Raw genomic sequence first — 17,669 nt, forward strand, 5'->3', positions numbered from 1 at the left:
AACCTATGTAAATACCCTAAAATGAACTAGTAATTAGCAATAGTTTTCCCTAAGAAACCATTATTTTGTAATTTTTTAAAGTTGCCATTATTCTATGTGTGTGGGGGTTGGAGACCACTCTGTGGTGTTCTCTCTTTTTCACCTTTATGTGGGTTCTGAGGAGTTGGACTCAGACTGTCGGACTTATAAATACCATGAGCATCTCATCTCTCCTGCCCCAATGTGTCCTCTTACATGAAAATTAAACTATTTTATATGAACTCTCTGAAATTTTCCATCAGCTGACAGAAATCGCCTTAACCTTCCCACTGCCCCTTGCCCCTGCACTATAGTGACTGAAGGCGGTTCTCTATCCCAGATGCCTCTGGTTTTTCCTCAGGTGTATTAGGGTGTCTGTCTTGATCATGGCCATCACAGAGAGGGCTCCTCTCTCCACTCCTGCAGTGAGTGAGGGTTGGCCACCTTCCAAACAATCTTATCTTCCAGGGATTCTTTCTAAGCTTTAATTTCTCTTTCATAACTTGAATTTTATGACTCTGAAATGAGGTGTTTATGACTGGTAAATCCAGCTCAATGACAAGGCTCTCAAACCTACTTGTAATGCTGAGTTGAGGCTTATGACACGGGGCTGGGTGTCAAGACTCGGGCAAACCTAAACTAAGCCTTTTCTGAAGCTCTGAGTCCAGACACTCTGGTGCATCAGCATACCCATTACCATCTCTGGTTTCCTTTTCCAGGTTCACCTCAGCAATGATAGAGAATGCTTCAGACCTAACGTGGTCCTTAGGGTTTACATATCACAGTGGTCTTTCATGAGGGTGGGGTGTACCATCATGGCTGCCTAAGAATCTTCAGGAGAGATGACTAACCACTGTATCCCAGAGTTTTCCTCTTAATAGCAAGTCAGAGAAAAGACAGAGGCGTGAGCTTTGATACCGCTGAAAAGAAGAGAACCAGACTGGAGCATCTCCTGTTTCCAGGCAGTCATTGGTGCGCTCAGAGTCAGGCACAGAGTCACCCAAGTCCTCTGTGAGCGAAAACTCCCAGGTCCACCTTTTAACATCTGTATCATGGGACTGTGCAGAAAAACTGGTGTTTGGGTTTCCATCCAGTCAGCCACAGCTTTGACAACTGCCAACACTCCGTCTATCTTCCTGTATCCATCCACGCCCTTTTTTATTTTAGAGAAAATGATGCAATGTTATTTCACTACTAGGTACCCTGTCCCTTTTGTAGGACTGCCAAACAACAAATATTCCGTGTTTATTACCCAAAAAATCAGCAATGTTACTTTTAATACAGTTGGGGTACAGAATAATTTAATTACAGCAGGGAAGTGATTCCAGTTAAATTAAAAACCTTTATTTTCCCAAATATAAAATTACTAAATTAAAGTCTTAAAAGAAAATATAACATGGTGAAAACTTTAAATTATCCCTCTATTTACCACAGGGTTTACAGCTTACCAATCACATACGCCACCATTTTGGCAAAAGGACGAATTAAAAAAAAAAAAAAAAAACAGTTTATAAACCTAACATAGCAAAGACTGTGTACATCTCCACACTGCACTTCGTATGTACAAGGATAAACGGTGAAGTCCAATGTGCTTGCATTTTCCAGGAACAGACAGATGGGTCACCAGTAATAAACGCAACATGGACGCCGACGTATTAAAAGTGTAGAAGTGTAGTAAGCATGTGGACAGGCAAGGAGGCTGCATTAACAGTGCTATGTACATGGGGTTTAGGTTCTAGCATAGGTGTGCTCGCTAGTGCAGGCCTTTGGCTCTATGCTGCCGGCTAGGCTTAGGCTCACACTCAGCTTCTGAAGCGCTCATGTTGTCAACACAAGGCATGGGTATAAAGGTTCTACGTCTCCTCACTCACTAGTAAAAAAACCACCATAGTCAATTCCCTTCAGTCATCAAAACTAGACACAAAAATAGTTCTTGTACTCAACCCGAATGTGCCACAGGGAGAAAATATTTTCAAGATTTTTCCAGCTTAGTTCCCATCCCCAGGTTCAGTGCTGCTGCGTCCGCTATAGGTGTGTCCCAGCACACCTGCTACGGGTGTCCCGGCACCTTTCCCTCTTTTCCTTTAGACACTTAATTTAATACTATACTGTAAAAAGAATAAAATTGAATTCCAGCTCAAGAGTATCCACATACACCTATTAAGACATAAGGAAAACTAAATATTGCCAGTGAGATTTAAAAAAATATGTGCACCTTCCCCCCGACTCCTATAAAATCTGCTATTAAATTTTACAGTCCAGGCTCCTTCTGTCTCCCATTCCCCATGGCTTCTTCCTGTGCTTGGCCACACCAGTGATTAGCTCTGGAAGTCATCCTGAGTTTGCACATGACAAAGCATGTCCCCACACGTGGTTCATGAGGTAAAATCACACAACGGAGGATGAGCTGGTCAACCCTTGAACCACTGTGCTGGTTGGTGTCCCGCTGATGGCATTGAAGATGTGCAGGGAATTTGGTAGCACGTTTGTCTTCTCCTCCAGGGGGCAAATCTCGAGGTATAGAAAGACAGTGTTATCAAAGTGCAGTGCTCTGGCAGCCAGCCACCTCAGGCGACCCCACGACTCCCCATCCGGGTGCTGTTCTACAGAAAGGTGCACACAGCTAGGCTTGCACTTCGGCAGTTTGCATAGATGGTTTAGCTTATCTACAAATGCCCGCCTTCCAGACAGATTGTAAGGAAAACATAAAAAAGAATGCACTTTGTTTCCTTCACAACTTCATGAATGGGAGCCTTCTAGACTTCCTGGATCTGAGGTCTACCTCTCATCTCCACTGAGACATGAACTAGTCTTGTCTCCCTTAAAAAAAAAAAAAAAAAAACTTTGGAAGTGAACTTGGATTATCTGTCTTTCTCTTCTATCTCCTTTTCTCAGGTCTTACAGACTTAAGGGACTCTTTGTGACAAATAAGACCAGGAAATGATCAGGTTAGGATTTGATCTAAGCCAGGTCACATTTCTTTCTGTGCATGGGCTCCAAAGGGTTTAATCTTCACAGATACTGAGACAATGGGAAGTAACCACCACCGTTACTATCTGCTCAGTCAAGGAGCTTAATAGATCCAGCCCGTCAATCTCTACTTCTGTCTTTCTCGATTCTGACTGCTGGTCCTCACAGGCGCTCCATCCTACAAGGACCTGGAGGTTCCGAGGAAAAGATCTCAAGCTGTTTGTTCCCATGAGCCTCCTCTCCTTTGTGATTTTTCTAATTTTTAAAAATGTTCAGAAGAGAGGTTTCTCACTGCACATGCTCAAACCCACAATTGCTCAGACTCGGTCAGAACCATATGTGGTTCAGGTTAGGGGAGACAGTTTATCGGGAAAATAAAATAAATGGTATTACCATCCCATCTGAGCACATGCGGCATGGAGGAGGGGAAAAAAAGCAAGGATGTTAAAGATCAAATAATCAAGTTAGCTCTGTACAGCCCCAACAGAGGCATCTCCCACACAACCCCTACTCCTGGTGGTTCAAACACTGCAAAAGAGGGGTGGAAATATCATAAGACCCAGAAGATAAGGGTTTCTGCTGCTACACCATATCTTCTATAAAAGACAGGAAAGCAGCCCCATGATATCATAACAACATAGCTGCCTAAACAAGACCTGGGAAGCAACAACGCTGACTGACATGCTAACACGGATGGGGGGAGTCTGACAAGACCATCCGTAGATGAAGAGCTAGAGACAGCTAATGGCTGCTGAGAAAGAGAGAATCTGTCTTTTCCAGGGACGAGCACCCCTCCCCCAGGTTCTCTAATCCCAGTTGTTAGCTCTAACACCAAAAGCAGGAGCAACAGCAATGGACTCAGCTGTTGGATTTACAAACTTATGTGCATATACGTAACAATGGTAAATAAAGAATAAGGAATCATGAGTTTGAGAAAGTGTGTGTGAGTGTGTGTGTGTGTGTGTGTGTGAGAGAAGTGCATTAGAATGTGTATGTGTGTGTGCGTGTGTGTGTGTGTGTGTGTGTGTGCGCGCGTGTGTGCGTGTGTGAGAAACAGAGGGGGGGAAGCATTGAGGAGGTATAACCATAGTATCCATATATAAAATTCTCAAAAAAAAAAAAAAAAAAAAAAATTCCAGTTATCATGTGACAAGGAAGGCTGACAAAAAGTCCCAGCTTCTGTTTTGCAAGACCAGAGACAATAACTTGGTGATAGACAGGGCGTATGCGAGATCCAGGAGCTAATAATGTGTGTTCTCCTGGGGAGACAACGGTTCATCTGGAACAATTCTACCTTTTATTTTTTAAATGACAAAAGGCACCGACAGCAACAGGTAACAGGCCTATCAGCCCTGCTCGGTCAGAGGAAGGTGTGAGCAGGGCATGGTAGGCAAAGCTTAGGAATCACAGAAAAATGCTCCCCCTCCCGCCCCACTGACTAAGGTGACACAGGGGCACTTGCTGCTTGTTTCTCTGAATAACCTGGGTTAGCACAGCAGGGTGTGGTATGTTACACTTTTTTTTTTTTTTCAGAAATGACAACTCCAGAATCTTGCAAGGCTTAGCTTACTACCAGGAGTATTTCAGACCCAACGTCCCCTACACGCTGCTCAGCTGACATGGCACTTACTTGCTCACGCATGATGTCTGAGAGCTCCTTCGCCATCTCCCTGTAGTTGGCCTTCATCTCTTCCTGGTACTCCAGCTGATCCTCTTTAATCAGACGTTCGTTTACTGCCAAGGCTTGACCGCAGGCTTCCACAAATTGCCTGAGGCGAGAGGGGAGAAAGGCAATAGAACGGGACACTGGTCCAACTGGAAGCATCTCTCTCTTGAACCAGAGCAGTGCCGTGGTTCCGCTCTGCAACTCCCTCAAACATCCTCTGTTAAGTGTGGTCCCCAATGTGGAGCTGTTGGTGGGTGACGGAGTCTGAAGGGTGTTGGTGACATGCCAGGGAAGGGGGTTGTAAGACTCAAGACCCTTCCTCATTACCCTTTGCTTCCCGGCTGGTCTATAGCGACTTTGCTACACACTCCTCACCACAGACCCCAAACAGTCTCAGACACTGGCAACCTTTCTGACTCACAACAAGTCAACCTCTCCTTTTAGGAGCAAACGGCCTCAGCTGTTTGTTTTAGTGACGACCACAGAGAGACGGATATGTTTTCTAAAGAGAAACTTTCAGTGTGCTTTACCTGAAAACCTCCTTCAGCAGCTTCACCTTATTGTCAGGGTATCTTTTTGTGTTGGTGTCATCGAGGAAGGCTCGGGCGTATGCTAGCGGACCAGCATTGACCTGGGGAAAGAGCAAGGGTTTGATGTCGTGTTAGAGGAAAATGGCCGCTATTATTTATTTGTATGGGTTGTCATAGACCAAAGGCTGTTTAAGCCAAGTCAATCAGGACCACCTACTTTTACATACATGAAGGCCAAGAGAAACAAACCATAAACTCAGTTACATCTTTATACCCTGCTTGGTCCCATCACCCGAGCCATCCTCTGGGTCTTGTGATGGTTAATTTTATGTAAGAGCGAACCAGTGTAGAGAACCCATGCATTTATTCAGATCTGAGCAACTGTCATGCAGAACACCAGGGCCCAGGTCTCCAAACCCATGAGGAAGGTTCCTTCAAACGGGGTTTAAGACACTGGAGTTGGTGCTACATTGTACTGGGCTATCAGGTCAACCTGGTGACTCTGGTGAGAAATGAAACATAGGGTGGTGTCTTTGTATGTGCATGTATGAGTGTTTATGTGCATGCGTTTATGTGTAAACCAGAGGTCGGACATGTCTTCATCACTCCACTTTTTTTTCCTTTGGGCCAGATTCTCTTACTGAATAGACTAGATCTCCCAGACTGTGACTTGACTCTGCCTCCCCGGTGCTGGGATTACAGTGCTGGTAATCTGAACTCAGCCTCTACAGCAAGCAGTTCACTGCCTGAGCCATATTCCTAGCTCCTACAGCCATGAAACAAAACCAAAGCATTGTTCCTCTCACAGGGCTGTACAGGCGACCACAGGCCAACTGTCTCTCTGACTTGTGCTGAGCTGTGCTGGAGATCAAAGATTATCAACATTCAAGCAACGTGGCAGCATGTGGCAATTCTCTACCAGCCAGCTAGTGTTCTCTGAAGTTCTGAATTCCACACAATTCGGGAATAAGGAGAGAGAAGCTAGATCCTAGGGTATGAAGGACAGCATTCCAGGAGCCTCAGAGAGCTCAGGAAAGGACTGCCCAATCTCTTCTGGACGGTCTGATGGGCTTAGAAGGCAAGGGAGGGAATGCTGTTGGTGAGGAGCTCTGATACCTCATGGGTAGGACTGTGCAGCACTCTCAGAACTGAGCCAGGCAACTTCACGGCAGCTATGGGGACACAGGGAGGCAGAAGCCGATGTCGGATGCAAGGCCTCAGCGATGGAGTGCTAACTTCCCATGGTGACTGAATATGGCAGCCTCTGTATCAGGTTATGTGGAAACCAAGCTAACAGGAAGACAACACTGAGACTATCTGATGTGTGAAGAGAATGAGCTTCGTTGTTCTGTAAGGTGACTGGGCATTTTAATAAAACCTTGAAGGTCATTGCCAAAATATATGCCTTACCCTCTAGAGAGTTCAAGCTCTCTGGCCCTGCCCCTTCACTGGCCTTCAGATAGAGGCTCCATGTTCCCAGGTCAAGTCACTGAGCGACATTTTTAGCTACAGAAAAATGTGGCCTCTGTCCCTGTTGTACAATTATGTTGTTCCTAGAATGCTGATATTCCCTTTCTCATTTAAGCTTGTAGGACATGAGGGAGTGACTAAAACTATCTATAAATACTTTAGTGGTCAATGACATTTGGTAAAATACTAACTCAAAACTCATGGTTCCTTATGTGTGCTTCTGAAGAAATAGGTTTCAGAAACTGAGTCCCGGATGCTGAGCTTACACGGTACATGTCTGCAGGCTACACTCAGATGAAACAACTATGAATTCTAGGGATACATGAAAGAACAGACAGGTGCTTGAATTTCTTAAGTATGTATAAAGCCGGTCACTTCAGGGAGCTGACTTAAAATGTGCCTGTTACCTAGTTAACTATCTGAAATAACTTTAAAAAAAAAGATCATTTATTTTCAAGTATATGGCTTGATAAATTTTCACAGACAACATATGAATCATTACAGGTGTCACCACACATGCTAGGCAGGCATTTTTCTAAAAGATAATCAATCAATCAATCATCAACCAATAAAACTACCAGTAGTGTCCCTGTCAAAACCCCAACAGTGTGACTGTCTAAAATCAGACCTGAAAAATGACACACCAGCAGACAAGCCAACACAGATGGGGAGGCCCCACCCTGGAAGAGCTACAAACACAGAGAGGAAGACTCCTTCTTCTCTGGGGTCAAGGCCCTGACAGGTTACCCAATCCCAACAGGTCAGCCCTACTCACATGTGCATGTGTATGACATTCCCTCCCCCCCCCTCGACTCGAGAGCAACATTAAATGGCTTCAGCAGTCTGTGTGTGCGTGCATGCATGTGTGTATATGTGTGTGTGTGTGTGTGTGTGTGTGATCCTGAATCTGAGGAGGAATGAAGGTCATGGAAGGAGCTGGGAAGAATGATGTAAATACAGTTTCATACATGAAATCCTCAAAAAGAAATGAACTTAAAAAATGTTACCAGCACATTGATTGGGCTAAATTAAAATGAAGAACTTCTGATAAACAGAAACAAAAACAAAACAGTGAGGGAGAAACTCAAGGTATTTTTTCAGCCACAGTTTTCATGAAAACTAGAAACCAATGGTTTATGGGAAAGCCTACTGCTACCCATCTTAGGCTTTAAGAGTATTTTGCCAACCAGGCATTAACATTCTCCAAGTCTTTGAAAAGTCAGGGTGCTACAAAGAATGTACTGTCTCTAGTAGAGAGTTCAGTAAGACTGCCAGGTTGTAGACAGGATTGGGCAGGTAAGCCTACCGCTCCCTCTGATAATGGAAGATAAGACAGGAAACTGGAAAGTGCCTGGAGAGCCAGGCAGGTAGGACAGATCTGGTTGGTGTGAAGGGACTGCAGCTTACGAGCTGAAGGAAAACGCCTCTACTGCAGAGGCTCACAGGAATGCTCACACTGCCCTCAGGATCTCCTCAGCTCACCTGGACGCTCACACTGCCCTCAGGGTTTCCTCAGCTCACAGGAATGCTCACACTGCCCTCAGAATCTCCTCAGCTCACCTGGACGCTCACACTGCCCTCAGGGTCTCCTCAGCTCACCTGGACACTCACACTGCCCCCCAGGGTCTCCTCAGCTCACCTGGACGCTCACACTGTCCTCAGGGTCTCCTCAGCTCACCTGGACGCTCACACTGTCCTCAGGGTCTCCTCAGCTCACCTGGACGCTCACACTGTCCTCAGGGTCTCCTCAGCTCACCTGGACGCTCACACTGCCCTCAGGGTCTCCTCAGCTCACCTGGATGCTCACACTGCCCCCCAGGGTCTCCTCAGCTCACCTGGATGCTCACACTGCCCCCCAGGGTCTCCTCAGCTCACCTGGATGCTCACACTGTCCTCAGGGTCTCCTCAGCTCACCTGGATGCTCACACTGTCCTCAGGGTCTCCTCAGCTCACCTGGACGCTCACACTGCCCTCGGGGTCTCCTCAGCTCACCTGGATGCTCACACTGCCCCCCAGGGTCTCCTCAGCTCACAGGAATGCTCACACTGCCCCCCAGGGTCTCCTCAGCTTACCTGGACGCTCACACTGCCCCCCAGGGTCTCCTCAGCTCACCTGGACGCTCACACTGCCCTGCAGTTTGAGCTGCAGTTTGATCATGTCCACTTCAGCCGAGGAGCACAGCTGGCGGAGCTCGGCCACCTTCTTGCTCATTTCATCGATGGCCACCTCAATGGGGTTCAGGTCAGTGTGGTGTTGGTACATGACGGGGATCCTCTTCTTTACATAGGGGAAGCAGTGTATTGCTGCAGAGGAATGGGGGCCCAGAGTTATGCCAAAGTCTAAATGTCTTTCCTATTGCTGAGGAACAATTATCATGTCTATTTTACAGCTAAACTTGCCAGTGTTCTAATGTGAATACTCTTTGGAGCAGGGACTCTCTCTTCTTTCTCACTGTATGCTTAAGGTTTTATTTACTGCTAGGTTTATATGTATGGATGGTTTGCTTTCACGTATGTCTGTGCACTGTAAGTGTTGCCCACAGAGGCCAGGGTGTTGGGAGCCACCCCGTGGGTGCTGGGAAACAAACCCGGGTCTTCTGCAAGAGCAGCCAGCGCTCTTAGCTACCGATCTGTCTCTGGGGCCCTTTATTGTGTTTAATGATGGGTCCTATCATAAGGTAAACAGAATAGGTTACTTGCCATCTCTTGAAGTGTATCTTTGAAAAGAGAAATCTCTTTCATTACGCCTTGTTTATTTTCTTATCTATAAGTGCCCAAACCCTCCTTGGAGGCTGTGAGGTCCATACAAATAGAATCAGATGGTTTCTAAAACACTAACCAGCTTTGAGCAGGTCGAGTAAAAGAAAAAAAGTGCCATATCTTTGAGAAAATTCACTTTTCTCTAAAGAACGTTGAACCGCATGACAATTTTTTCTAAACCTAAAATACCAATGAAAAGCAAAAACACGAGACTAAATTTCTAAGCAAAGCATTTAAGGAACCAGCAAGTCACAAATGGTGAGAACCTCTCTGTTCCAGCAGAAAGGTATTTTAAAACTTCCAGTGGTAAGAAGTGGGAAAATATTTACTGTTTCTCACACCTTTCCACTAAAAGATAATACTGTTTTTATTTTTAACAAGATACCTGGCCATATCGATACTGAGCAGCTTAACAATGAGCAATGATAATAATAATTAGTGATAGTAAAACAGGCTGGAGAGATGGCTCAGAGAGCACCTCCATGGCGGTTCACACTCATCTGTAACTCCAGTTCCAGATCTTCTGACTTCCTTAGGTGCCAGGCATGCACAGGGCACACAAATATAGATGCAGGCAGTGTACTCATACACATTAAAGAAATGAATACATAAATAAATAAGCTAATAAACCAGTAAGTAAACTGTGTAAATGGTAGGCTCTATCACGGCAGAGTTCCTCTGTGCACATGGGGGGAAAGGGACAACTCTTGGGAGTCAGTTCTCTCCCGCCACCTTGTGGGACCCAGGGGTCAAACTGAGGTCATCAAGCCTACATAGAGGCTCACTGAACCTCACTTTATAATTTTGTTTCTGTGGGTTAGGGCTCTTCAGAGCCCTGGCTGTCCTAGAACTCACTACTCAGATCAGGCTGGTGTGTGCTTTTCTTTTGTGTGCTTGTGGAGGCACCAGCTTTTCTATGGTAACAGTGGGACTGACAGGCCCTCCTTGCACAACGGTATCTTCCTCTGTCTCTTTAAGAAAGAGCTGAGCACTGGACACACTGCCATGGAGCAGCATCCGACCTCAGCGTCCTTGCTTGTACTATTACTTCAGAGAGGATACTATTCAGAGAAAACTCCAGGTCTGTGCCTAGGTTCAGCAGGTCCCAGTGCCCTGGTATTCTTGCTGGCCTCACTGTCTCCTCTCCCTTACACCCTGGCACCAGCCTTTCATCCCCAGAGTGCCCAGACACAGACATTCTGGCCACCCTCATCTCCTTCAAGTCTTGACTCAAAATGTCACATTCTTAATAAGATCCACCCCATCAAACTGTGCCCAGCCCTTAGACGCCATGTTCCCAATCTCCCCGGCATCCATCAGTATGTGTGGCATGTTCTAATGCCCCTTGTTGACCATCTGCTGTCTTCTCTTGCTAAGAAGTGAGGGGCATGAGGGCACAGACCTAGTTTGGGGAACACACCTCAATGTGGTATCCATCACTGCCTCAAAGACTACGTGGGGGAACCAAGTGGCCCTGGAAGGCAGACAGTCAGGTGGGGACCGGAACAAGCCACTGTGTAGTAAATATACACAGGCCCTGTGCACGGGCGTGTGGCCCTTCAGGAAGGCAGAGAATGTGTGTCAAGTGTACGGCAGACAAAGATGAACAGAAGGTAGGCAGCAGATGTGTTTCCAATCTGGGTGGAGCAGGACTGAGAGCTAAAGGGACGTGGGAGCTGTAACTGAGAAGAAAGGAGAGGTAGGTCTAGAAACGTCCACCCGGGGAGGGCAGGGAGGGGACAACAATGAAGATTTTTCGGGTAACTGGATCACAGTTACCAACTGGGACCTGTGCAGTAGGGTAAGCCTCCTGTGTGCAGAGGGCAGGGAAGGTCAGGGCTCCCCTACAACCTGCTAGGCTAAAGGTCAGGTTTTTTCAAAGGCTCCAAACTGGTGTGTGTTTCTTTGAAGGTTGCTATGGGGTGTACACGTGGCCAGTGGCTTTTATTTAAGAGTTTTGTCTAACTCTCTACTCTGTCTTGGTTAGCAATCCTTCCCATACTTCTAGGTATTTCAGCACAAACCTTGCACCTGGGTCTGGTTATACCATTGTCTCTGATTACACCATTTTCTCTAGCTACACCACTGTCTCTGGCTATACTGTCTCTGGTTACACTACTATCTCTGTTTACATTGTCTCTGGTTATACTGTATCTGGCTGTTTGTGGCTACACTGTGTGTGGCGATACTGTGTGTGGCTACACAGTCTGTGGCTACACTGTCTGTGGCTACACAGTCTGTGGTTACACTGTCTGTGGTTACACTGTCTGTGGTTACACAGTCTGTGGTTACACTGTCCGTGGTTACACTGTCTGTGGTTACACAGTCCGTGGTTACACAGTCCGTGGTTACACAGTCCGTGGTTACACTGTCTGTGGTTACACTGTCCGTGGTTACACAGTCCGTGGTTACACTGTCTGTGGTTATACTGTCTGTGGTTACACTGTCTGTGGTTACACTGTCTGTGGTTACACTGTCCGTGGTTACACAGTCCGTGGTTACACTGTCTGTGGTTATACTGTCTGTGGTTACACAGTCCGTGGTTACACTGTCCCTGGTTACACAGTCCGTGGTTACACTGTCTGTGGTTACACTGTCTGTGGTTACACTGTCTGTGGTTATACTGTCTGTGGTTACACTGTCTGTGGTTACATTGTCTGTGGCTAAACTGTTTGTGGCTACACTGTCTGTGGTTACACTGTCCGTGGTTACACTGTCCGTGGTTACACTGTCCGTGGTTACACTGTCTGTGGTTACACTGTCTGTGGCTAAACTGTTTGTGGTTACACTGTCTCTAGGGTACTTCCTTTTTGCTCACTGTCAACCCTGAAGTTAAAAGTTCAATGGCAGGTGAGTTCTGGCCACCAGGCATACTCTTTCCCCTCCTGTTTGTACGGTTACTGTAACACAGTAAGATGAAGGCACAGGGAGGTTTGGCAATCTCTTCAAGTTCACACAGTGAGACAGTGACCCAGGTCTGTGGGAGACCCACACCAGGCACTTAACTTCCTCAGCCCTCATGGGGTGGTGAGTGGATATTCTCAGAACCAACATGGCTGTGTCTGTTGTATCTCTTTTTGGAGCCAGTTACTCTTTGTCCTCTGTTGTGGAGATAGAGCTCAGCTCACATTCTTTATCTAATCTAAAATGGCTCAGTAACAAAGTGAACCATAACCGGAAGACCATGTGCTCGGAGAGAACACCCTGTTATGAATCAAGATTCATGATAAAAGTAAACACCTAGCTCAGCAGTGAGGTAGGCTGTTTTCTTCTCTCTAGAGCAGGAGTTCCCAGGTCTGAGCATGCACCCAGAGTCTCCTGGAGTGCTTGTGAGCACAGGAGCTTGGGTGCCATCCCTAGTTTCTGACTCAGCAGGTTTAGGGGGTGGGGTGGGTAGAGCCTAAGAATCTTCAGTTCAAAGTCCCAAGAGCAGCTGACCTTGGCAGCTCTGGGGCAAACTCTGAGAAATGCTGATTTATGAAACCAAAAGTGAGGCTGTTGTCCCTGTACAGATAGCCCTGCAACTGATAATCAGGAGAATGCCTCATCTAGAAACAGTTTTCTTAGCTGGTAAGGACCTGCCTCTCAGGTACACAGTAGGGAAACCAAATCCTTGATGGCAATGTGGCTAACGCATTATGGATTTTCTTAAACAGAAGAGAGCGAAACTATAAATGTAAGCACCTGTGTGTTTAAAAACCTTCAACTCATGTCTCTCACATAAATTGTAAAAAAAAAAATGCTGTATGATGCTGTTCTGAGTTTATTTTTAAGTTTTTTTTTTTTTTTGCCTTGAGTATGTACGTGTGGGTGCACATGGGCATGCATGTATTTGTGTGCATGTGTGTGTCTGTGGGTGAGTATGTATATGAGCACATCTGTACCTGACAAAGCCAGAAAAGGACATGAGAACTGGTGGAGAGGGCATTACAGGCAACTGTTGCAGCCTGCTGTCGGTGCTGGGAGCTGAACCTTATGCAAGAGTGGTAAACACTCTTAACTGCTGGGCCACTTCTCTGCTCCATATCCTGAGTTTGCTTACTTTAATTTTTTAGGATTTACTTATTTTTACATTATGAGTCTTTTGTCTGCCTGTATGTCTGTGGACTTTGTGCATGCCTAGTGCCAGAGAAAGGCAGAGGAGGGTGTCAAATCCCCTCAGACTTCTGGGGCTGGACTTAGAGATATTTGTAGGTTACCATGTGGGTGCTCTGGGAACTGAACCTGGGCCTTGTAGAAGAGCAGAAAGTGCTTTCAGCCACTGAGCCAGTGCCTTTGGCTTATTTTTAGTAACCACACATCCCTATTCTCGGAGAGCTGTGTGCCCAGACAGAGGAAGGCTCACCTGTCAGGATGGTCCTTCGCTTACACTGCTCCTCCACGCCACCCTGCCTCTTCCCAGTCTGGGTGAAGGGCATCTCAAACATGAAGCGCCGGATGTTGTGACATCGTTCAAACTCTGTTTTCCTCTCTTGTAACTCCTTCTCATCAAAGAATGGGGTCACATGGGTCACCTGGATGTAAGCAAACTTGGAATCCAGATCCTTCGGGTTGACCTTTAATCCAATAAGGAACAAGTCAGGTGCTATCCCTGGGGATCTTCCTAGTCTAAACTTCTAATTAGAACACATTTTGAGAAACATTTAGCAAGGTTGGAAAAAGTAATAAAAGGATGGCCATGTGTCTACCACCAGGACCAACGCAACTACCATATTGCTGTATTTGTCTCAAGATTTGTATACACATACATGTATATGTGCACACACAAACATGTGGAGACAGTTTGAAGTTTATGTTTCAGGTTAGCAAACATGGTAATTGGTTTCCTTGCTTCCAGACTTTTATGAGCACACATATACAAGTATACATGCATCATGTATGTATGTACATGTCAAAGTAAACATTACACATCACAACATACCACCTACCTTTTCCGTAAAAGGGAGAATGTTTTTCTCTACAAACACAATGCACTGTGGTACTAGACAACAGTCATTCTATTCAGGACTTCTAATTCCCTCAGAAGTATCTAGATGGACAGAGTCTAACCAATGATGACACCTCACATTTAGGTGACTTTTAAAATTTTTGTCCCTTGCTCCCTCTCTCCTTCCTTCCTTCTTTCCTTCCTTCCTTCCTTCCTTCCTGCCTGCCTGCCTGCCTGCCTGCCTGCCTGCCTGCCTTCCCACCTTACTTTCAACAGGCTCTCATGTAGCCAGTGTGGCTGTGAACCCCTGATCCTGCTGTGTCCACTTCCTAGGTGATGGAAGGATAGTGTAAGTCACCGACCAGCCTTGCCTCTTTACTCTTGATTAATCTAGAATCCCCATTATTTCTTTTCCATGACACTGAGGAAAACTTTGAGGAAACTTGCTCAGGGTCTACCACCCTTCCCCGCCTTAGTCTGGATTTCTCCATTTTAATTTTTGTTTGTTTTAAAACCACTTTTATGTACTTGACTAGAAAAAAAAGGTTTATTTAAAAAATAAGGACCAAACATTATGCCCTAAATTATTATTAACGGCTAGTCAGATCAAATGAGATGCTGACAGCTGCAGATGAATTCATTTAACACAGGTGCAGATTAACCTAATTTACAATTAGACAGTAACTTTCCTTTCTGATTAACCCAGTACATAAACAATTCTGTGACTGAACTGTGAGGGTTGGTGGTCCTCTGGTATCTCACACACGGGAAATTAAACAGGCATGTTCCACAGAGAGACAAAAATTGATTTCCATTAGCAAGACAAATCAATTCTGCACGTTCTAATTGTATTTAAGCCAGAGCAGTAAAATGGCCATGGAAGTAACTGTGTGTGGAGTACTCGGACAGCCAGATGTTCTCACTGTCTGCACACGCTTAGAACAAGACAGAAATCATCAGCATGAGCACGTCTAGTGCCAAAGGTTAGGAAAATCCATAGGATGTTACTGTAATTGTACTTTTTATTCACACCACTGTTTGTTTTGGCATATCTGTGTGCATGCAAGTGTACAGGTACACGTGTGCCATGGCACATACATGTAGAGCCAGAGAACAGCTCTTTGGAGTTGGTTCTCTCCAGGAACCTCGAGGGAACCAGAGATTGAACTCTCAGGCCTGCGTGCAAGCTCCTTCTGAGCACCTCCCTGGCTTGACCATCATACAACTGCATCTGAATCCGTTAGAGCCTGCTTGCTTTAGCAAGATCAATGCAAAAGCAGAGAGAATGGGGCTGCCTGCCTGGCTCTGTGTGTACCTCTCTATGCCGCGTGTCATAGCTGGTTCACACAGACAACAGACAGGGGAAAAGCGTTCTACACCAGGGCAGTACCATCAGGCCACACTGTAAATGGGCAGGGAGAAGAACGGGGAGTCCGGATGAAAGGCTGGGCACGGAAGCTGCCTCTCTGCTTTCACAGGACTGTTCCCAGAAGAAGCCTAACTGGACAAAGCAACCTGATCCATTTAGAAGGTTTTTTAAAAATTGTATCTTTGTTTTACTTTATTGCATGAATGTTTTGCCTTGCACGTCTCTCTATGTTCACGTGTGTGTCTGGTCTCTGTGGGATCAGACGAGGCATCGGATCCCCTGAAACAGGAGTTACAAGCAGCTATGAGCCATTGTGTGGGTGCTGGGAGTTGAACCTGGGTCCTTTGCTGGGGCAGCCACTGCTCTTAACCACAGAGCCATCTCTCTGGCCCTTGTATGGTGGTTCTTAATGATTAAGGTCTGGTGCAGAGTCTAACCAGACATGATGTTTCATCTCCTTATGCCACTAGCTTGGCACAACATAAACTATTAGACCACAGGAACTCAGGGAGATATTTTAGTGAGCTTTTGAAGACTGCCTTTTGGAGGTGTCACTGGTCTTGGTGGAGTGGAGTGTGCTAACCCAGATGAGGTACACAGAAACCAGCAGAGCCCTGAGCAGCTCACAGAGGACCAACACGGGACCCTAAGACAGTGGTGGCAAGAAGCCCTAAGTCTCCAAGGCTGCGAGCCCGAGTTGTCTTCTCCGGTCCCTTCCCTACAGAGGGTCAACCTCTAGAGAAATCAGTCTGGAAACACCCAGGCAGTTCCCCAGGGAAGAAAACACAGATGTCACTCAAAGCAGGAGCTGGCACACAGAGGGGCCTGTCCTGTCCTCTGCCTCATCCAGATTCCTCAACTTTTCCAAAGTTCCCTGCTGATCTGAGCGGGAGACTGGAGAAAATGAGGGCGCTCCTGAGAGCCAAGCATCGGAGAAAGGACACTCTAAAGAAAGCAGGTCTCATTTCTCAGTCGCTGGCTAGGGAGTGGCCTGTTCCGTCTGTCTGAGCTTCACTCGCCAGGGGTGCAGTCAAGTCACAGACACCTGGCTAGAGGACGGGACAGTGAGGGACAACCTTGGAGCCATCGGGGACAGAACACGGAGGACACTTGTTTCTGGTTTTTTTTTTTTTTTTTTTTTTTTTTTTGGAGACAAGATCTTACTACTTAGCTTAGGCTGGTTTATAAGGTGTGATCCTCCTGCCTCAGCCTACAGAGTCCTGGGGAATACAGGCATTTGCCCCCATCCCCAGCTAAATTATGCAATGAAGAACAGGCAGGCAATTATGAGAGGAAGCAAGCACACCTGTCACTCGAGGACAACTCTCTTTTCACATTTGTGGGCACACACTCCACAGCCAGTCACACGGATTAGAAAAAACGGCCACGAAGCTTATTGGACAGCAGCTGTACCTTGCCAGAATCCTGTATCATTTTGACGTTTTCAGAACCAAATTTATCCGAGTAAAGTTTAAGGAGTCTCTGAGAAATCTCTGACAGAGGCGTGAGCTTGGGCTCTTTGTAGATGTATTCCTTCCCATCTTCATCCTCGAAGAATCCCTGTGAGGAGGAGTACAGTTAGTAACGTCTCCGAGTGTGCCAGTGTCTGACCACAACAGTGAGAAACAGCAAAAAAAAAAAAAAAAAAAAAAAAAAAAAAAAAAAAGAAAAAAATCAATGGGAAAATAAGTCCACGGCAAACCCACTTAAAACAGGCTGTCCAAACGGGGAGGGGCTCTAACTCGGAGCCAAGGCGCAAAGACAAAGGAGAGCACGCGAGCGCAGGCTGGGTGCTGGGTGAAATGAACGGTCTGAAACACCATGCTCTCGGTTTAACGGGAGTTAAGTTAATCCTGTTTCACATTCCCAAGGGGCAGGGCACACGGAGAAATGACCAGTTGTGTATGACACACATCAGGTCTGGAGTAGATTGGGCAAAAGGGACATAAGTTCGATTGAA

The 17,669-nt window shown here is 46.2% G+C and overlaps 1 protein-coding gene across 7 annotated transcripts in view; it reads right to left on the reverse strand.

Annotated features, from left to right (window-relative positions):
• Positions 1 to 1,336: 1,336 nt before the first annotated feature.
• Positions 1,337 to 17,669, reverse strand: part of DOCK9 (dedicator of cytokinesis 9) — a gene marked incomplete at its 5' end in the record, with an annotated part of 234,760 nt that continues 218,427 nt past the window's right edge. For all 7 annotated transcript variants that reach the window (XM_080917116.1, XM_080917119.1, XM_080917118.1 and 4 more), the window contains 6 exons: positions 1,337 to 2,529; positions 4,619 to 4,757; positions 5,185 to 5,285; positions 8,767 to 8,957; positions 13,759 to 13,969; positions 17,123 to 17,269. In XM_080917116.1, coding sequence (XP_080773242.1) covers positions 2,407 to 2,529; positions 4,619 to 4,757; positions 5,185 to 5,285; positions 8,767 to 8,957; positions 13,759 to 13,969; positions 17,123 to 17,269 — 912 coding nt within the window. In that variant the 3' untranslated portion in view covers positions 1,337 to 2,406. The remainder of the gene's footprint in view (positions 2,530 to 4,618; positions 4,758 to 5,184; positions 5,286 to 8,766; positions 8,958 to 13,758; positions 13,970 to 17,122; positions 17,270 to 17,669) is intronic.

This window comes from Micromys minutus (genome assembly GCF_963924665.1).
Source record: "Micromys minutus genome assembly, chromosome: 5".
NCBI lineage: Eukaryota > Metazoa > Chordata > Mammalia > Rodentia > Muridae > Micromys > Micromys minutus.